The 22,783-nt window shown below is 37.3% G+C and overlaps 1 protein-coding gene across 8 annotated transcripts in view; it reads left to right on the top strand.

Annotated features, from left to right (window-relative positions):
* The window catches only part of ADGRB3 (adhesion G protein-coupled receptor B3), a 474,460-nt gene that overhangs the window by 359,136 nt on the left and 92,541 nt on the right, over positions 1 to 22,783 (top strand). For all 8 annotated transcript variants that reach the window (XM_075414589.1, XM_075414591.1, XM_075414590.1 and 5 more), the window contains 3 exons: positions 13,464 to 13,590; positions 15,239 to 15,342; positions 18,666 to 18,768. In XM_075414589.1, the coding sequence (XP_075270704.1) occupies positions 13,464 to 13,590; positions 15,239 to 15,342; positions 18,666 to 18,768 (334 nt within the window). The remainder of the gene's footprint in view (positions 1 to 13,463; positions 13,591 to 15,238; positions 15,343 to 18,665; positions 18,769 to 22,783) is intronic.

The raw sequence follows: 22,783 nt of genomic DNA, 5'->3' as shown, positions 1-22,783 counted from the left end.
ATTGGAAAGCTGAGAATTTTTCCCTTTACAAGAGATTGCCTCTAGCCCTGCAGGACTGCTAGGTATTGGACTTAAAAGCAGTGACATTTTTAAATACAGAATAGATGTTACCGGCTTGGGATTGAAACTTGACCATTCTGAGGGTCAGGAGGTATAATTTTATACAGAGAAAGGCAACATTGTGAAGAAAAGAACCAAAAGTTCTTGTAAGTGTTTTGACAGTTAAGTTCCTGCACAGAATAAGAAGTGTGAAGCCATCGTTAGGGTAAATCTAAAAGTAGACCTTATGAAGTGTATAAAAATCAAATGAGATACAATAACAAGTATCACCATTGCAATACCTATTATCTATGTCTAATATATATATACACATATAGATATTCTATCTATCTTGATAGAATGATATGAAATATTTCCAGATGTCAGTACACTTGTAAAATCTCTACTATAAAATTAAGGAAATAAGAAACCCTCTCACATATGAGATAAAATGTTAATGCAAAGCAATAAAAATTTAATTCTATTCAATGTCCACTTATGTGATGCCAAGAAATTTAATTTGTAAATTTAGGATGTCATAGTACCTCAACATTATATTGAGGCTCAGCTAAGATACTGCTGTCTCAGCAGTATGTTTTGGGTTTGATATGCATATGCAATAGGGGAAAAACAGCAATCTGAGATGTAATTAAACTGAAAGCAAAACCTTTAAATCAGGAATAATAGTTAAAGTATAAGCTGATCTGAACAGGCAACAGATTAATCTAGCCCCAGCATTCTGCCTGCCACGGGGGCTGTTAACAGATGCCTGGAAGAATGCTTAAGAACAATGTACTCATTTAGTAGAAATTCCCCTGGTATGCGTTCCAAATTCCAACAGGTTTGTGATGAACAGTCAGACTTTTTATCTTTGTGTGCTGTAGTCTTGCAGAATTTTTTTCTGTGAATTCATCTAATCGCTCTTTCAGTTTGCATAATCTTCTGTCATTTATAACCTCCAGTGGCAATGATTTCCACAGTTTAACTATGCCCTGTGAGAAAAAATGCCTCCTATTGTTTGTTTTTAATATACAGCCTAATAATTTCATTTAATGCCCTTAGATCTTATATTACAAGGAATAACAAAAACAATTATTTCTGGTTCATTTTCAACATGGCACTCTCAGAGACCTTTATCAGACCTCCCTTGACCATCTCTTACCCAGACCAGAGAGACTTACCTCATGGAAGCTGTCCCACAGATGCTGTCACCTTGTCACCTTTCCCTCTAGCTTTCCCAGTTCCACTAGATGTGTTTGAGTTAGGAAGAGATCGGAACTGCATACTGCATCCAAAATGTGGGCATACCATAGACTTTTTTAGAGTGGCGTAGTCATATTTTCTGTTTTGCTATTTCCAAACTCTTACCGAAAACTAATATAACTGAAGAACACATCATGCACTTGACATACTCTAGTATCTATGGACTAAAATATACGCATAAGTTTTCTCCAATGCATAGTCAATAGAAAGATGTTTGCTCATATGCAATTTTAGATATCATTTAGCTGTCTGAGAGATGAAAATATAGTGCCAGGTTCTGATGTGAGTTATACTGAGGACACTCCATTGAAGTTGACAGGTCCAATCAATATACATCATGCACTGACATGAAGTGGATTCGTGACATTCTCTGAATACTATATATGCACAGACAATGAATGCAATTGCAGTCATCATTCTGTGATTTCTAGGAGATATGTTCTAGCTAATAAGCTTCATGTACTAAGTAGTCTGTATATAATTCAGATTGAGTAGTGTAATCTAAATTAATTGTATTCTTTATTTATTGCACTTTAAAAACATCAAGTAGTGTGAGAACATAACAGACTGCAAATTACTTCAAGCTGTAAAAAGATGCTGTAGCAGTTTCTACTTCTGACACTATGTCTGACTGAAGGTAAAGGCGTTTCAGATTTGGAGTTTTCAAGTAAAGCGTGCCACATCTACGTGACATATCACAGACAGACAGACAGCTTGTGATATGCCTTTCATGACAATGAGAGTTAATTCCATACTGCAAAAACTTCAACATTAACTGAATAATATTACTGTATATGTATTTAGATATGTACACTTTCAATATTCTATATGATATAATGTTGTAAGCATCAAAAATAGTATATGTGGCCTCCATAGGGAAATGGAAGGAAATAAATATAGCATGGTATTTGATTGCATTTTCTTTTGAGCCTAGAAATAATTTACTTTCATATTTTTATTTTGGCCTGGAGTCCTAGGGATATGTCTTCATTTTCCTGTGCCTCATGTTGAGATTCAGGATGACACTGTCCATCTCTGTTTTAAGGCTTTCAGATGAAAGGTGCTATGTAGTGTGGGTAGACCATTAGTGTATTATCACTGATTATTTTGGGAAACTTTAAGATGTCGTTTTCTACCATTCCTGAAGGCGGAAGAGTACACCAGCTTTGTCAGTCCACAGAAGACAAGCCCATTATTACAAACCCTGCTCCTGCAGAGCATCAGGAATTCTTGTGCTGTTTTGCACAAGGAAGCCACACATAAAGCAAAAAATATTCTTGGTACGTGGAAGAAAGTAGATAGACTAGTAAGCTTTTCACATTTGTTCAGACAAGCTTTTTTTTTGGTATCTAGATAAGGTGCATACTCCCCTACAGCTCCTTTATCCTTTTTTTCAGACTGTAAAATAAAAGCACTTATCCAACCTCTTAACCAATTTATATAGTTTTTAATGCCAGCAGTCACATTTGTCTAAACACACAATCTAGCTGACATTTGACTAGCTGAAATGGATTTACCAGATCAGTAAGAGGACTTCAATCCTGTATTGCCACTGTTCAGTTCAGTAATTTTTTCTGGGACTTCCAGATATATGGTTGTTTCAAATACAAATTGTCTCTTGTGTTATGGATGCATCAGACATATTGCAAATGTGCGTATCAAATTCAGAGCATCTTCACAGAATCCACTGGACATGGTGTACCACAGTGGCCTCTTCTGCAACACGTGCCCTTATACTATGGAGTCAGCACTATCCCTGGTACATAAAGCTCACTGTCCACACATGGCACAGTGCAGATCCTCATTCTTTTTCTCATCATTTTCCAGATGAAATTCGGAAGCATCTGTTTTCATCTGCTGTGATCTAGTGTGAAGCGCATTGTTCTTCTAGCCCCTGTACTTGTCACTCCTAGTAAAAAAACAGTGTAACTGTTTAGATGTTATCTCCAGAAATAGTCATTATTAGCTGAGTTTGTTTTTAGGCAACACTGCCATTACATAGGTGTGAAGTGGTATTAAAAAGCATGTCAATTAGGTGTAATTTACTTTAATGGACAGTTGGTCAGTAAATATAGCCACTCAGAAAGATTCAGATGTGCAATATCTCAGATAACTGCACTCCAAAGTGGCTATGTTCAAACCTTTTTGCATCTGGAAGCTGAGGACCAATGTTAATAAGTACTAAGATAATAAGCCTTACTGAAAGGCAAGAACAAAATGGCTAAGACCGGCTCAGAAGAGTGTAAAGTACATATGAAGGAGGTGCCTTTTAGATATTCTTTTTAACAAAAAACCCTCTGTTTCCTAAATCCGTACCTGGATTTATTTGATGCTGTAATCACAATGATCTTCCCGCATCTTACAAAAAAAAAAAAAAGTGAAAATTTTTGAGACAAAAAGATCCATTACTTTATAATATCACAGAAGTTAGTTCTGAGTTTTCAATGTACAGCTTACCTCTATCAGCTTTAGCAACATCTGGCTTGTGTAGTTTTGTTTCTTAATCAGATGGTAAAAAATACTGTAAGAAAGCTTTGTGTTTAGCTGTGTTGCATTACATTTGCTATCAGCTAGACATATACAAAGTCACTGCATCTCAAACTGCTTGCATAGATTGGTTGCATTGCCCCATTTTAATACAGTCTTGGTCATTATATGAGATGGGCAGACACATGCCACTATAGGTACCTCAATCCTTAGTGGACTTTGTCAGACCTCCTTTCCAGCTACCGTATGACTCTGAAGAATCCTAAATCTAGAGGTTCTTATGTGTTTTATGTCAAGCTGCTTGGGCATGAAGGCTTCATTCTAATATGCTCAGAAGAACTTCAGCATTAACTCTCATCAAGATATGTAAACAGGTCATCTCTCTGTCATTCTTGACTGTGGCCTTGACTTAGCGGTGAATTGGCTGCTACATAAAACATGGACAGCATGCACATGAATACCTATACTGTAGTTCTTGTGTCCAATAGTTCAATGGTTAGATAATTCATCCAGGACAGGAGAGACTTAGCAACTGTGAGGTCTCATCTGTGCTTGCAAAATTCAGAACCTTTTAAGGAGGAATGACCTAATCTCCAGGCTGCAGGGCATTTTGGAATAAGGAAGATTCTCTTATTCCCTCTGTTCACCATTAGCCTTATTCTTTCATATTAGAACTAAATATTGATTGCCTGAAAGGGAAAGATTACTCACTTTTACAGTCTGTAGTTAAGGTTTTCACTGAAGAAAAGATATCCAACTGAAGGTGTTAAGCATCAGTTCATGCCCAAGTCACTACAAACCCCTTGTCACCCCAAACGATCTAATTACCATGCGTCTGATCTCAGTCAAAAGCCAATAGCAAGCTACATGCCTTTTTCCTATTGAGGTATCTGTGTCAAATGTGTTTTTAATGTGCAGGCTGATAGCAATAAAAGATCTGATGCAGGTTCAGTCAGGGTGCACTCTGACTCACCAAAGAGGGAATAGGGAGATAAGCATTACTTTTATTGAAGCAGTTGTTAATTGGCCAGTGAGGTACACAAGATAACATCTGATCTAACAATGAGACATCTCTAAGGAAGAAAATAAAATACTTATTTTAATTAAGAGAGATGGCCACATTATCACACAAATAAGAAAGAAATCAATCCATTTGAGAAAAAAACAGATTAGATCTGTTTAGACTCCTGAGGAGGATGTACAAAAGAGAACTGGTTATTCAAAGCAAGTGTCTTACACAACACAAAGGACATAACCTGAGGCCTAATGTATACAGAAAATAGAACTCTTTATAAACTGAATGTTCAGGAAATCTTGCAGGATAACATCTGGATAAAAGGGGAGACATACTGCTTGACATAACCTCAGTGTCAGTAAAGCAAATGTCATGTTTATTTTATTTCTTTGTTAGTGTCTTTTGTAAAAATTTTTAACCATGTCCTACTTTTTGTGTTTGTTTGTTTTATCTCAGTCTGACTTGAGTTAAGTTTGTTTTCAAAGTGTAATCGGACAGAAAAATGTCTTTGTTTCTATCTATAAAATTGGACACTCTGACAACTTAGCTCCTGTTGCCATAGCTCCACAGCACGGTCTGCAGAGAGCCCAAAGGTAACAGAGTTGTAGGATACACAGTAGGATTGTGTAGGAGCAGCAGATGCTATCACAGGATCCAGGGGAGGAGAAGCTGAACCAGCAGAGTTCTTAGTCATGCAACTAAGATGGGAAGCAACATGTATGAAACCTGAGGATCTCCAGAGAACATGTGACACTGATGTTTGATGACTTAATCTGATGAATAAGTAATACTGAATGGAGCAGAAACTGGAATGCAGGTGCCAATCCCTGTGTTCCTGCAGTATGGCTACAAAGTCCGTACTTTGCTTCGTCTTCTGCCCCAGTGCATAGTTGTGTTCACTGTGCACCTGCTTCAGCAAGGAGTGAGGGTACTATCACACCACCATATATGGTAGTCTGGGGTTAGGTCATCTGCTTCAAAATATCAATTCAACGCACCTCACGCAGGGAAGGAAACTGAACTCGCCTCTTCTATCTCACAGCCACTGAATTGTTAGATAAAATGGGGACTTTCCATTGAACATCTTTGATGTGAAACCTAACTTCAGATTTTGAAAGGTAGCATGTACAAATATAGCTCCAAAAGACAGCTCAGCTCTCTTTTGTGTTACCAGGGCAATGAGCATCATTTCAGTGCCTGACCACTTAACATTTCTGCCATTTTCATCTTGTGGTTTAACTTTCTTCCTACATCATGGTTGGCACCTCTGGAGTCTAATTCAAAGCACTCTCTGAGGAGGCTGGACATGTACTGTTTAGTTTTGTCTGGCCATTCAATCTAGAATAGCATAGGATGTTGTAGCAGTAACCATGGTGGAAGCCTAGCCTCTGTTCTTCCCCTCATCAATTCCCCTTCACACTTGCTCTTCTCCCTTCTGGCCATAGCTGGCCCTGAAACTTAAAATAATGATACTATGCTTTATTGCTAATCTTGTCATTTGAAAGAAACATTAACGACAGCTACAACTCTGATCCAAGCTTTGAAATTCTTAGTTTCCAGGATAAACTTCTGAGCCCCTAATCTTTTCAAGCCTCTGGCAAAGTACAGTTTACAAGGATCCTTTTTGCTAAGAGTCCTTGTGAATAATAGTACAGTGTGAAAGATTTCACAGGTTGATCATTGGGAAAACACTATGTGACAGTATTTTCTTAGATCACCATAAACCTACACAAATATTTACACAGTCTGAACAAACGAATATGAAAGATTTTACTGATTTCACGAGGGGTGGAATCTAACAAAAATATTTGTGGAAGTCTATCTTTTTTTTTCTGCTAAATATCTGATAATATTATCCTATAAAATTAACCTAGTGGAAACTGAGCAATTTTATACAGATGCAAAATGCTGCTAAGCTCACTACCGCAAACTATGAGAATATACATTTTAACACAGCAAGTCTTTAAATGGCTTTGCCCCAAGAAACCAAATACCTCATACAGCAACATAAATGAAGAGCCCAATCTCTAAACATACCTATAGTTAAGTAATGTATGCCTGCAAAATGTAACATGATCCTTGTTGTCTTGGCCATTCAGCATTATTAGGTGTATGTCCCTTTCACAGTGAGCAAACTCAGCAAAGCTGTACTGAAATGAAATACAAAGTTAGAGTACAGACAGAAGAAGGAAGAGAGACAGCAATTCACAGTAGAATTTGTAGGAGAGGTGATCAATTTGCTTCAATTATTTTTTTTTAATGAAAAGAAGAAGTATCCATCCGTTACTTCCTGCAGTTTCTAGGAAATCATCATCTTGGGACAAGATATCCTGGAAGGAAAGTGTGGCCTCTTGTCTGCTCCATTCATTCTGGAGGTCCATGGGGAAAAAAGTCACAGTTCTCATAAATCCTGAACAGATACTTACATTCTTTGGCATTGTGTACATAGCAGGAACGCCCAGTACTTCTACCTATGTTACTTTCTCTGAAAACATCAACGAGGTCAGACAGAGATGAAGCGCTTGAAAGCAGCTTGTCTCCCTTTCCCTCAATTTTTGTGATGCACCAATATTCATCCTCTTAGATTTTCTGTATAGTCTTGAGATAGGAGGAAGAGTGCTCTTGCTCAAATGTCCATCCATTAGGCTCCTTGAAACACAGAAACAGACTTGAACAACTGGAGTTTGTCTGGTGTTATTAAAAAACATGAATGGATATTGCAACTCTAATAACAATAATCCTGTGTTATAGCAGTGGTACAGAGCACCAATGATCAAGAACTATGCAGCAGGAGGCAGGAAACTCCTAGTTGTCTCATCCCATTTTTATCGTATCAGTCCTTTAGAATTTCTATTCCTTTTCCACTTTGATGGACTTGCAGTATGCTAATAACAGGGCAACTATTGATTACAGCACAGCTTAGGCACACTGCGCGCTAGATCACGCTCTAAACTGTATGGACAGGAGAATTATAAAGAGTAATAAAATATTCCCCCAAGCATTTATACTCACTTCCATAGCTCCCCCTTTGATGAATCATTTGTATATAGTAGTCAATCTGATAACCAAGGCAGTTTTTGATCTTCCCTCAGACCTTTCTCTGAGCTGCACATTATTTGAAAGTTAACGTAACAATGTGTGCTTACAACTACAATGTCTCTGTTACAAAACCTACTTTAAGGGGCTTAACATCTCATCTGGTTTAAATCACATTGGAATAAAACTTGGTTTCCAGCCCAGATGCATATTTGTTTTACAAAAAAATTATTCAAATAGGATTTATTTTTGATATAAAGATTGGCAAGAAAATTATTTTTTCAAGGAATTCTACTTTCTTTGGCAAAACAAAAAAAAAATCACAAATATGTCATTGAGGAAAAATAAGCAACTCAATGCCTGAATTTGAGAAGTGGCCTTATTCTTTAGGACAATGAACTCCCCATAATATTCTGGTTGGAGACCCAAATGCAGGGTATTCATAACCCAGCTTTTTCTTTGGATACCACACAAATTCAGACAGCCTTCTGGGGACATTTGCAGTATTTTAGACATGTAGTCATAAGGCAGTTATTTTTGTCCATTCTATTTCTTTTCCTTTCCGTGATTTCATGCATCAGTTTTTCTAAATTGTGCGAGGGGGGGAAAAAGCCCAAAGTCATAATGACATAATGTTAATCATATTAACAATTTCAGGATAAACAATACTTTGTTAACCTACAGTTTTGTGTGTGACATTAGTCAGCAAAATGTGTTTATCCAGCTTATCTTTGTGCTGTGGACTTGGTTGGGTTTTTCTTTTCTTTCTTTTTATTTCACTTTAGGAAAAACTGTGGAGATAAACCAGATGTTGCCATATACTGCTGGTAGGGAGAAGAGTGATCACAGTAGAAATTATGCATACTAAGAGTTAGGTCATGTCTCAGACATATGGACACTCACATCTGAAAGGAGACTGCTGCAGTTGAGCCTTCCCTATGGTTTCCCTGGGATTTTAGGTCCAGGTGTAAAGAAGTAAGCAGGTGTTGGAAGGACTTTATCTTCACTAATGTGCCAAGCAGCACATCTGAACAGGCACAACAATGTACGTAATCTGCTACTCACAAGGGCTATGAGCTTATTTCCTATTGCTAGGCTAAAATATTCTTATGTCTGCATTTTCCCTATGCTTCTCATCATTATATGTCATTCTTTTCTGAGAATAGAGTTGGAATACCAAAGTCTGTCCTAATGGAAATAGAGCACCTAGTCGAACAGAAAAAATGTATAATAATGAACACACCCAAGAAGTGAGGAGAATCAAAATTATCTCAGGAGAAATAATAATATAATTCCTTAACTTCTATGTAGTTTGCTTTCTACAAAACTGTTATTAAATACTTAAATTAACAACTTCTTACTGTTATTTAAGTAACTTAATGGTCAAAAAGGTTTCTCATACTACTTTAGCCACAGATATCAATCATTAAGGAAATTACTGAAGTAAGTAATATGTGTAGCCAAGATGTTAACTCTTTGTTCATGATGATCAAAACTGAAGCAACTACTTGGATCACTAGTTGCCAGTATGGAGAAAATAGTTAACAGTATTGTTAACTTCCTTTTTCTCCATGTCACAGCATCTCCCTCCCAAAAAAATCTTTCATTTGAAAAAAAATCTTCAAAATAAACTAATAAGGTCAACAGTGTACAATATGAGGTGAAGTCCTTTACTGAGTGGTTTTGACAGCAATGTCGTATCTGATTTTTATTCGTCAATACGTTAAAGTAGATAAAGCAATGCTATTAGTAAGACATATATTATTAATTTTAATAAAATACGTCAATAGTAAGTGGTAAACCATGTCATGATGCCAATAAAAATCCTGCAAAATAAGGGAAAAGTAGTTGCAAGCATATCTAATGTGGCTTGATCATCAGTCTGTGTCAGATTGGCCATTGTGTCTGTGAATGAATCTTTCATTCTACAAAAATGCTCCTATCCTATGAACTACATTTCCATTTCAATATCTGAGACAGCCATATCATTGTTTTCAGTAGTGATCATCATTTATATATCACAAAATATTGCATAATAAATTAATAAAGAGTAAAAATTACATTATTTCTGCTATATCATATGCAATTAGAATACTATTCTGTACATCATTTGGCCATCATTCTCATTGCACAGTATGTTCCCAGTTCTTGATTAGAACTAAGAAGTTTACATTAAACTCTGAAAGGGATTTGGAAAGACACCCCATCATTCCTCTAACTGTAAAACTACCCGGAGAAGGACACACTCATAGGCAAATATTGAAGCTGAGGTTTTTTTGGTGCTTATGCCATATTAGCCATAGATCCGTGGTCCCAAATTACATTCCACTTAGACCTTTTCCCTACTTCCCTGCTTTCCCTACTTTTTCCTCTGCCTCAGCTGCAGGATGACACAGGATCTGCAATGGTGAATCTATGCTTCCTGGGAATTCCTTTGCTTATATAATGGAAATACTGCCAGGTTGATTAAATCAGCTGTAGCTCGGTGGAACAGTACAAAATTGCCAATAATGGGCATGAACCTACATCTATATTTGCTACGTATTTTCAATTTGATAATTTTCCTTGATATAAATAGAACATGTGTTAATAGTACCTGTCACTCCTTTATAGCTTTCTGCATAATAAGAAAGATCCACAGGAAAAATAGGTGCCCTCTTGCATATTCATAGGATAACCCTAAATGTTAGACACATAGTTAAAGACAATCATACCAAAAAGGAATGAAACTTCCAAATATAGCACAGATTCTGATTGGCCCAGAAGAGTTGTATTGTAAGAGGGACAGATCACAGATGGAGGACTTCATAAGAAGTGTAGCATTGAGATGTACTAAGTATAATACATCTGGTTTAGCTCCATATTTCCATTCCTGTTTACTTCATACCTAAAACCAAATACTGATTTTATGCTGACAAGTCAAAATGTCCAGCATCTCTGAGTGAGATAGTAATCATACATTTACTGTTCTGCAGGCATATAAACATCACGCAACAAATTGCAGTTACACTTTTATTCTGGATTTTGCTCATTATTCTGTCTCCTTCGTGGATTTAGTATAACATTCTGCACAACTTCTGTCAGCCACCATTTCAAAAGGCTACAAATATATTTATTAGTGAGGCTTTTTTTTTCTAAATGCATAGGTTAGAAGAGGGAGATAGACCATATTTAATCACAAAATTTTTGTCTGTTGTGTATTCGAATATAATGTTGTTAGGCAAGAAATTGAAGTTTGTCACTGAATAAATGAATAGCGAAATTTAAGTTGTCCATATTAGAGTGACTCTGATCCTGCTGTGTCAATGGATGTCTTATTGTTAAATTCAATTAGAGCACTTTCTTCATTTCAGAGTGCTTTTGTAAATTCCACTAAAATTTTCGGTAATATTCAAGAAGCTTTGCAAAACGTCTAGTCTATTTGTAATACCTGGTGACATAGTACAACAGCGAACTGCTAAGCTTATGTATGACTGGAATTTTGTATTTGCACAAGTGACTCGAAGAACAGAATGAGCCCCTCTAACCCTGATGGACAGCCCATGATTTACACTAATTTAAATACAGTTATAATTGTAACAGATGTTTCGTTTTAAATTAAACTGATCTCTGTGGTTGTCTACCTTTTATAATTAGAACTTGTCTAACTGTGCATTGGACACCATCTGCAAGGATTTAGTGATAACTGTGTGTGTTGTGTATCCAGTGCTTTTCAACATAGGGTGAATGCAATATATTAAATCTTATTCTCAAGATGAATAATACCATCCTTTTGTTTTAAAACATGTCATTTTCTCTTAAGCTATCATTCTTTAATATTTAATCAGCACAGATAAATGCATTTCATTTGGCCATAACTATGTGTCACAATAAGATAAGAGACAGGAAAGCTAATAAAATAAATTGGTTAAGTTATCCAGAAGATAATGCTTTGGAATTTAGAATATGTAACTATATTTTTCAAAATGGGTGTTGATTTAGCCTGTGGCTCTCTAAATGACACCATTTGTGAAGGAAAGCTAACAGACATCTTTAGTGGCTTGAAGAATTGGTGATTTTCTCACAATTGTTCCCCTTAGTTGCTGTTTGTTTTGTTTATTACAGGACACTGTTCTGAAGACAATAGTGTGTAAGGGTTACATCTGGTGTGTGTTCAAAAACCAGTGGCGCAAAATGCCGAGGTGGGCTGGGGTGAACTGCATTCTGAGAGCGGGACTGGGATAACAAATTGCCTTTGCATGAGTGTCCTGGCATATAGAATCACTCACAAAGGTGGATTGTTGAGGCAGAAGAGGTGAAGCCGGGGTGATCACAGGGACTGGAAATTATTATTCCCCCACCTTGTTTCTTCCACCTTCGTTTTTCTTTTTTTTCAAGTCATTTAGTGACCTGAGGTGAAATGGACAGGAATAGATAGCGCTCACGCTGCTGCTGGCAGCAGAATCACTGCAGTTGCTCCCTGGATGTGAAAGGAGGGGAAAAAGGAAGAAAGAAACCCATTGTTGTTCTCTAAACATAACATATGTAAAGAGAATAGGTTTGGTTTAGCTGAAACCACCCCCTTTTTCCTGTAGAAATTACTTCCCCCCCACTGCAGTTCAGGAAAAGGGAGAGATGATTTTTTGTCTCTCCCTCTCCTTGCACGCACAAAGAAAACGTGGGTTGATACCATTTTTATTGTTCTGCTGGGGTGGGTTTCAGACCTCGCATTAGCATATTGAATGTCTAATTGAATTCGGGGGCCGTGTTAATCATCTTGTTTTGTTTAGGGGCGGCTGGTGAAATGTGCCAGCAAATGATTGCTTTGGCTTGGGGTTAGCGCGGTGCTGCCACCCCAAGAAAAGGAAATCAGGAAGGGGGAGGGAGCTAGGGAAAGGCGAGTTGACTGAGTGATGTCTGGAGGGCGAACTCGCGTGTCTCTTTGGTGGTGTGTGCTGCTGTACTGAAATCCACCCCTCTGCTGGAGCTAAGGCGAGAGTTGGAGGCATCTGACGCTGCCGTTTCCAGGGTGAAATTTCTAAGGCTGATCACTAAAAACAACAGCCAAAAAACCAAAAATCCTCAGCAAAAATAGCCATCGGAACAGAAGATCCGGCATCTCCCAGTCCAAGTGGCATGACCCAGACAGATGTTTGAGAACCATCTGCCTTTAAACTAGCCGCACACACACGGGGGGGGGGGGGGGGGGGGGGAGAGAAAAAAAAAACAGAAAAGGCACTACAACTACCGACCACCACATTTTTTACAAAAGGGCCCGAAACACAGCTGGTAGGAAAAATTAAAAAAAGAAAAAAAGAGAGAGGAGAAGCCTCCCCCTCTTCCCGCGATGAGTTTTTCGCAGTGCTCTGGTGAGGCTCGGAGGTGGCTGGCAGCGCAGGGGGCGGCTGCCGGCGCGGCTGGCGGGGCTCCGCGCAGCGCGGCGCGGCGCGGCGCGGCGCATCGCGGCGCGGGGGCCGTCAGCACCGGCGCGCCGGACAGCTCCGCGGGGTCCGCTCCCGCCCCAGCCCCGCGGCGGGGGCAGCGCGCTGCGGGTCCGGACCGGCCGCCAGGAGTCATTGCCCCGGCTTTGTGATCCCACACGTACCCCCCCCCCCCCCCACCCCCCTCTCTCTCTCCTTTGCAGGAACGACTCTTTGGGAACCTGGTCCACCCAGGGATGTAAAACTGTGCTTACCGATGCATCCCACACGAAATGCTTATGTGATCGTCTCTCTACCTTCGCCATTTTGGCTCAGCAACCTAGAGAAATAGTAAGTAACAAAGAGGAGGGGGGGAATGGGGGGGGGGATATCCAGCTTTAATGCAAAAGGCAATAGTGGGGGGGCTGGGGAAGGGGGAAGTCGAGCTTTGCTCTCAGCTATATTTCAGAGGTTGCGTGGAGGAATTGTTTAATATTGCAGGTAGGCAAATGTTAAGTCTCCTGGTGTCTACAGCATCTTGGAGAAATGAATTCCCGATTCTGTGATATAACTAAAACCTGGTGAAATTCGCGTGTTCTCCAACTCGGGATTTTTCAGAGAAAGCCTTCTAATCGTGATGCAAACGTGTTGAAAACTTTTGTATCGAACAATTACCAACTTAACAAGCTTTTTAAAGGTTGCAAGCCTTTCCAGGGGAACGTACAGGGCTTTATTACTGCTCTTGGTAGGAAAACCCTAGATACTGTAGTTAAACAGATTGCAGATCTGCATTGGACATTTTCAGCACAGATTTTCTGTGTAGTCTGTTGGTGTGATGTAAGAAAAATAACTAAGTTTGCATGAGAAAAAGAGATTAACTGTATAACCAGGCACTGCCAGTATTACTGAATGTAAAAATAGCCAAAAAGCAAATATTTGTCAAGTTATCCTGCTAAGGCATAATTTTGTTTTCCTAGATTTGGAAGCGTGTGATCAGACTCTTTTTAACAGCAAAGTAGATCAGTTTGGAACAAAGTGGTTGAAATAAAATGTTACTTTCTGCCTGAGATCTGGCCTAAAAGTACATCAGTCTTATCTCCTCTTTGGGTGACAAAAGTTATATTGGTAAAATATAATTTACAATAAATCCCTGAGGCTTTGAAAAGCATTTTGGCAAATGAGGCACATCATCCTTTCAAACTTTTAGATCTAAATTTTTTCCATTTGTATTAGCATATACCATGTCTGTTTCAGAACATGAGCACATGTACACCCAGAGGAGAAACCTTACCTGGTATCTGATAATAGTTTTTTTTACAGCAGGGAAAGCTAGTTTGTTTTCAAGGTCATTTATTAATTTTAATTTTTTATTCATGCACACAATAAAGCAAATAGTTCTAAATTTCCAGCTTCTTTACGGAAGGCTTATGATATTTTTGCCATAGGTACCTTGCCATTCCTTCTAGACAATCAGAGGCCCAAGGAAATTAAGTGTGTGGGAACAGTGGATTGAAGTGAAAGTTATTAAAAGTCAGAAAGTTTGGTAATTCTGCAACAAGCATGAAACAAACTCTGGGACAAATTACTCGATGATCTTTAATATATAGCAGTGAAGCCAAGCTGTTTAATACACAATTCCAAATATTGCTGTTTCTCAAGAGAAATATATCTTTTAATTCATTTTAACTGTCATAGTCTACTATTGCATTGTAATATTACTACTTTCTTTATTTTTCAAAATATTATGCGGGTGTTGTAAGGCATTTTAAAGCTCGAAGGCCTCTGAGGAACGTATCAATAATTAAACAGATCTCAGAGTTATGTATGGATCAGTTTCAGAAGTAAGTTGATTTCTGCTTCAGGAGTAATATTACTGAAGCTATCTGTCACAGCGTGGTTGCTTTTATCATTTTGCATTTATTGCTTTTTTTGTCTTTTGACTTATTGTTTTAATTGCTGGAGGATGGCTTCCTTCATGATTATCTGTTGTAACCTACAGATCATGGAATCATCTGGTACACCCTCAGTGACCTTAATAGTAGGCAGTGGTCTTTCATGCTTGGCCTTGATCACCCTAGCCGTTGTCTATGCAGCACTATGGAGGTATGTAATGGATTGACAAAGCTGAATGTGAATACGTAGTTATATTTAGTTGAATTAAAATTTAAAGAGAGAATTAGAGGCAACATTTGTTATTTGGAAAAGGAAAAAACAGCAAAATGTAGTGCGTGTTTTGATGCCTAATTTTGTTGCTGTGATCGATTAGTCTTACTCTCTTGGCCTACTGGTGACGGTATAACTCACTCTTTCTGCTCTTCAGTGTGAATGGTATTGCTTTTTCAGTGGGCTATTCATAGTGCTAATAAACATTTCACAGATTTCTTTTATATGATATATTTCATGTGAGGCTTCTGGCCTATACCTTGGAATGCTTTTCCTCCATTTACATTTGAAAACAAAACTTCTATGTGATAAAAAAGACATATCAAAGAGCCACATCAGATATTGCAGATTTAGGGAGGTTCAGTCAACTGATTTTGAGTTTATCCACTTCTGTTATAAATTTAAACAAAGACCACAAAATGAAGTAGTCTCAAATAGTGTGGTGGTACATTTCAGTAACAGACTTTCTTTTCATCTTGAGTTTACTGTATTAAAATATTGGATTGACTCAAAAGCACAATAGATATTTGTGGAGAAAATTAATTTGAGAAGTGATGAGAAATAGAATGATGTGTTAGTGTAGAAGAAATAGAAAAGAAAAAGTCACATAAATTAATAGGTGTTTTTTTTTTAAGCAAACATGGGTTCTGTTTTCCATAATAAAAAAAAAAAAGGTTTTTAGGCAAGTAAGAAGAAATACACAGTGAAAATAACAATTTTTAGAGTAATCTAAAATCAACAGATATAATGTTACATTTAGAAGAAGCTGGATCATTTTACACCATTTTCTCTTTCACTCTGTTATGTAGCCACAGAGACGCACAAGATTGGATGTATATATAAGAAATATAGAATATCTAGGTACATAAGTTATAATAAAAAGAGTATAAGAATTATCGGTTCTGTCAAAACTAAGAATGAGAGTATTTCAGGATATAATTCCCATCTGAAGAATTATAGTGTTATTTTTGCACTCCCTGATATATTTAGCACTTGGATGGAAATGCTGTCATGCTCAGTGGAACTGGCTTCCTTCATTATTTAGATTACATACAAGGAAGAAGTTTTTTACAATGAGGGTTGTGAGGCACTGGCACAGGTTGCCCAGAGAAGCTGTGGCTGCCCCCTCCCTGGCAGTGTTCAAGGCCAGGTTGGACGGGGCTTTGAGCAACCTGGTCTAGTGGAAGGTGTCCCTGCCCATGGCAGGGGGGTTGGAACTAGGTGATCTTTAAAGGTCCTTTACAACACAAACCAGTCATTGATTCTATGATTCTATGATTGTGGTAACTTCCAAGCTGAGTTAAAATTTGTGTGATATGTTATGGACTTAATTTCGGTTCTGCGTCCAGCTGAAGAAAAGATAACTCACATAGATCTCTGTATTCAATTGGTGAGATATTTTGATAAGTATTATGACAACTGAGTGGCTTATCATTTGAATTGCTAAAATATGCCTTCCAAATGTTTCTCACAAGGACATAGTAATGAACTATAGGGAGAAGATAGACACTGAAACTTACATGTATATATGCTTAGTTTTATAAATCTAGGGGTAGGGAGAAATTTGATATTTTGACCCTATGTCTGTATTTATATTTTGGAACATCCACCTTCCTGCTGAATGGCAAGGCCTTTTTAGAAGTGATATGAGGTAGAGGTGTTCTGGTCCAAAGAAGGCCTGCGTGAATGTTCTTTTATGGTTGATTGATTTGATTCCCCCAACTGAAAATTCCAACTGAAAAATAAATTCAGTGTCAATCAATTATTCAGCCTTCTCTTCCTTTCCCGGCCCTGCCCTGCCCTTCCCTTCCCTTCATCAACAGCAGGCTGGCAGAAAAACTAAAACATTCCTAGCTCAAGTCAATGCTGTGAGTTCCTGCTTGCACTGTGTTTACTCATTCCCTAAGATCCTTTGTAGTCCATAGATACTCAGTGTTGGGAACTGGCCCAGGTGAATCAATAGTTAACAAGTTAGAAAGTAGCAGTATATATAGACAAAGGCACTAGACATTCTGTATGTGCTTTCAGACACACTGAACTAGCCTTAACAACATTGATACATTTTAACAAAAAATATAGATTGTGGTATCAGGTTGTTCTGTCGTCTTAACTAAAAAATGTAATGCTATATTACTTAGTGGATAGCTGAGCAAAAAGGACTAAAATTCATTTCATGTCCAAAGCTCGGCATTTCTCGTGGGTTCAGAGCCCATTGTTGTGACCTCCTCAGTGTCAGCTGCAGGCGTACAGCTCAGGAGGACACAGCAATATTGACTGAGCTCCACAGAGAAGCATATAGTATAGGTCATAGAATATACAAACGTATGGCATGGTCTTCAGAGGAAATGAGCATCCTTAACTTTCATTTACTTAAGCAGTCAACATATACTCCGTTAGCAGCTCTGAAAATCAGGTCAGTAAGGTACTTCACTTGAAACCATAATCATTCTCTTCCTGTCCTGTAGCATATAAAAGGCTGTGTATAGAAAAACAAGAACATTTGCATCTTGTAAGCAAGTACGTGATAAGAATATTTGACTTTTTCGTCCAAAACATACTTGTAAAGTGAATATCGTAAGTTTGCAGGAGAGACTGTGTGAACCTCTCTGCTATAATTTAATGCTTCTGTACAAACTTAGCTATTTTTGGCATTAGGTCTTATGAAGATGAAGATATTACAGTATTATTGTTTCTTAATATGAATTATTTTGTATATGTGTTGGAACTTCAAGATTAATTTTATCGTTATCCCAATAATGTGTTTCAAAATGCACTGCCATAGTATTATCACCCAACCTGCATCTTTTTTATGCATTGTGGACCAGATCTTCTGTTTATGTAAATCACCATATTTTTTCTGAAGTTAGTTGTTGTGAGTAGTCTATGCCAGCTGTGGATACTCCTAGGGATGAGCAGAGAGTATAAGAAGTTCCTGACATGAATGCATGCAAACCTGTTTTTATCAGTATGGCGTTAGAACACTGTTGCCAGCAGTTTTTGAAAGAAGCATTGGTAGATTATTAAGATACACCAAGATACCAAGATACTAAGAGAAAATTTCAGGATATCTATCAAAATATGACAGTTCCTATGTTTCTAACGTGATAGCTCTATGATACTCTTTTTGAGCACTTGAAAGAGAGCGCTTACCTTTCAGAGTATCTCCAATATTTAATGCGAGAATTGCGTCAAAGCTTTGTATGACTTTTACTAGCTGTTTTCCTTTTAGAAAAGTTGTACCCTCTCTTTTTTTGTTTTAACAGGTACATCAGATCTGAGAGGTCAATAATTCTAATCAATTTCTGCCTGTCTATTATCTCGTCAAATATCCTTATCCTGGTTGGACAAACTCAGACGCATAACAAGGTATGATGATGGATTGTATTGAATTTGCACTTACATACTAATATCTTTGTTTTATTTGTGTTTAGCTTAAAATAATTACATCCATTTAGTCCTGTCCTCATAGGACTTGGCATTTTTGGTAAAATATTAACAGACATGGGAAAATATTTGCCGTCTTTCATAGTCTTTTTTTTGCCTCCAAAAATCCCTTTTGCTATAGTTCCCTCTGGATAAGCTGTGTTCTCTGTGGTAGACTTGTATGTTTTCTAACTAAATTTCAAAGCAAAAAAGTTCAAAGGCTCAAGATCAAAAGCACAAATTCTTGTTCATTATAATAGTTGTAATAGGATTGTGCTACAATGTTTTTGTCTTTTTATTAGCACACTGGTACTCGAAAGGCAAGTAGAAATTGCTTAGAAGTTAGAGTACTGCTTTTGAAAATGTGCAGAAACAGACATCATAACAAGCTATAGAACTGTTAAATCTCTGACAGATGCAACTATAAGAAAATAATAACCCTGCATACCTTACTTATTGATATATTGTTGATTTATTACTAATCTGTTCTCAGACTCTTTCTGAACATCTCTGTCATTTGTCCCTTTGCTGCAGAGCAGGGCTGTGTCAGTGTTTTGAAGCATCACCCAGTGCCTAGTGATGCTAGGCAACTTTCAAAATTGATAATAAGTGGTTGCTTGAAGTTAACTGTAGTTATGTGATAGCTTGGAATAGGGAATAGGATGCAGTTGGTGAATAGTGCAGTATGTGATAGAACACTGTTAAGTTTTGGAGTGGGCAGCTATCTGTAAAGTAATTCTTTATCCCACTGTTTTAAACTGCTCATCTTAATCTTTCCAATATCCAGTGAAATACATTTATCATCTGCTATAGGATAACTGGTGTTTCTACAACACACTTACAATTAATCATTTATTCTTTTCAAATGAGCACTTAGAAATTTAGCTGTCAGAAGTCTCATAAATTCAATGCGAGTCACATAGCTGTACTTTGTAAAACATACCCAAAATAGTAATTTCCAACGCATAATTTAACAAAATTATTAAAATTAAGATGTTAATATGCTTTAAAGTTTTGAAAGTATGTAGAGGTGCAAACAAAAAAAATACGTATTTGCAGAAGAAACCCATATGACTCTTGCAGATTTTATTCAGGGGAAAAATGTCAGAAATGTGCAAGCAACTTCAGAGTGCCAGAGTGCAGAAGAAGGATTAAGTCTCTCTAGAATTTTAGCACTAACCTGCATAGTCATATATACTATTTTACTATGTATGTCAAGAAGGAGTGTGGTTCAGTAGCTGAAAGTTCCTGTGTATATTGCCACTGTGGAATCAGGGGCTGTGGGCATCAGAACAACTGTGTTTGATAACATGTTCCCTAGATGTGCTGGCAGCCCTTCTCTGATGCTTGTGACTCAGGGAACTCTGAACTAAAACACGCCCTTAATCCAGTTCCTTTCTTTTAGTCTAAATCTCCTTGATCTCTGTCTCTTCTGCTTTCTGAAATCCTGAAAGTACAGAGGTATTGTACTGACTTATTTCTGAGAAAAGCAGAATCTAAAAATGGAGATGTTCAGAGGAAATAATTGATGGAAAAAACCAACACATCACAAAGTTTATATTTTTAATATATGGCCTCAAAAATTATTTTAAAATACCACTTTTTACTACAGTTGTCTTCTTTTTGAATCTACTCTTGCTTTTGATACGCGTACTGTCCAGGAGGTTCTAGCAAGGGAGTACCTCTAAGGGATCAAAGGCAGAATACATTTTTTATACTGAGGAAGATACTCCTTGTTACAGACCAAAAGTCTTTTTATCACTATGTCCACTGATACGTGAATCTATTGCAGCTCCAAGAGACTAGACTTTGAATCCACCATCAGCAAAATGGCCAGCTAAAGCCATTATTTAGCAAAAGCTTATTGAAATTAAAGTAATAAAGTCCAGATAGGACTTCAGTATGTTTGCAAGTAAGGATGTCTTTTGGCATCATATCTGTTTGAATTCAGATTCTGAATTTTTTATTTTCAGAGATCATATGTGACCAGAAGAAGCCAGTGTTTGATTTTTAGTCCATAGATCTAGATTACAATGCTAACATCTGTAGGGAAAATTATGTTTTCTTTTTGCTGAGCTGGAAAATTAGATCTGTAAATGGGAAGTTTAGAGAGAAAATCAGGTCATTACCTGTGGTTTAAGATGAAAAATATTTTAGATTTGTTTCTGATACTTTATTTAGAAATGTACTAGAAGTCAAACCATTTGGGTTTTTAGTGTTTGTTTCAAAGTTTTGGGAGAATTCCTGGGAATATTTTATCAAGACAGTGTAATATTCAAGTCAGCAGAAATTATTTCCTGAGTAAAGGCTGAGGTGGTGTTTTATGGCAAGAAGATGAGCTCATTTTTTTTAATGTGTTGGAGAAAATTTGAGAAATATGATATAGCAAGTTTGAGAGTTTATTTACTCTGGTCCATTCGCATTCTTATGGTCACACTATTCTCATATTATTGGGGCATTTAGCTGACATCCATATGATGCTGTTGATAGTGACAAAGTTGAAGAATGCCCTTTTATTCCGTGCTTTAGTTTGGCTTTTTTTCTGAGTTTACATTGTCCCCAGCTCTACATTTGTGTATATTCCCTTTGGGAATAGGTGCCTGTAAATATCATCAAAGCTGACTTGCAGTTTAAAGATGAACAGCATGTAAATTAAGCATACCAAAGATGTATTTATAACAAACAGCATATTGTCAGTCAGTTTGCAGTTTGTGGTTTTCTCTATCTGCATTAAACATTGCACCAAATACTTCTATCCACTTCAATGTTATTCAATCTCCAGGAAATTTGTGTCGTTCATTTTAGTATGCCTATTGACATCTGTGACAGAGAAAAATACTGAGTCTCTTGATCTGTGCAGGTTTTCTGTTAATTTCTTTCTATTTTATGTAAGTCATACATACTTAGCATGTTAAGTTTAGCTCTACTCTTTGAAGCCAGACTATATCCTCGATGTTTTTTACAAAAGCTTCTTTTAGTGAAGACTAAGTGAGCTTGAATATTGCACTCTCTTTGCTTCAATGAAGTCCTGCCTTTTTTTTCAGTAAAAATGACTGTGGTACTTCCTACAGGCAGAAATGGACAAAATATTTACAGCAGACATGTAGAAGTACTTTAAATTCTTTCAAGCCACCATAGCTTTTCCATTTCTAATATTTCCTTTTTAAAAGCGATTTCTTTTCTTCAGTTTCAGTAACTCGAGGATACCAACATTAGACCAGAGTTCTAGGTCATGGGGCTTTTTAGCTTGCTTTAGAATAGTTCATGATAGGGGGCATGGAGGGGAGTATGGTTTCTCTTGGAAGATTTGGAATGAAATAGCAAAAAAGCCTTTTGTCAACAGAAAAGCCTTGCTCCTTTATTTCTTCTTAGCCAAACGTGTTGTGCATTTTGTTGGAGGACACAGCTGAGAAATGTTCTCCTTTTTTCAGTATGTTTCCCCAGACCTTTCAAAATGAAGAACTTTATTCAAAGCCTTCTTAATGTTTCAGACTGTGTAAGAGATTTGTGTTTTGTCAGATCCTGTTTTGAAATACAGGTCACTGAAGGCTGAATATACAAGAATATTATGAAGTGAATTATGTATCTTGTTTAAATATACTTGGTGTTGTACTAGGTATGAGAAGCATATTAATTCACTTTGGTATTTTTTTCTGTCTCTTGTTTTCTTTTTGCTGCTAAATGTTAGCTACATAATAATATTTAAATTTGAGGATATGCAATCGATACACTGGAGATAGCCCTTTAGCAGCTGAAATTAGTTGTAACGTGGAAATTAAGTCTCATGTATTAAGGAATTAACACTTTTCATGTTTAACCTGACTGGTCAAGTATCTGTTGTTTCCCGAATACTATGAGATGTTCCTAACATCTACAAAAGCAGATGTAAGCAAAAAAGTTTTTACTTTGAAGATACTGACAGCTTTCTTTGAGGAAATATCTATCATCGATTTGTAGG

Source organism: Opisthocomus hoazin, chromosome 2 (genome assembly GCF_030867145.1).
Source record: "Opisthocomus hoazin isolate bOpiHoa1 chromosome 2, bOpiHoa1.hap1, whole genome shotgun sequence".
Taxonomy (NCBI): Eukaryota; Metazoa; Chordata; class Aves; order Opisthocomiformes; family Opisthocomidae; genus Opisthocomus; species Opisthocomus hoazin.
This window is presented reverse-complemented; position numbering and strand designations above follow the sequence as displayed.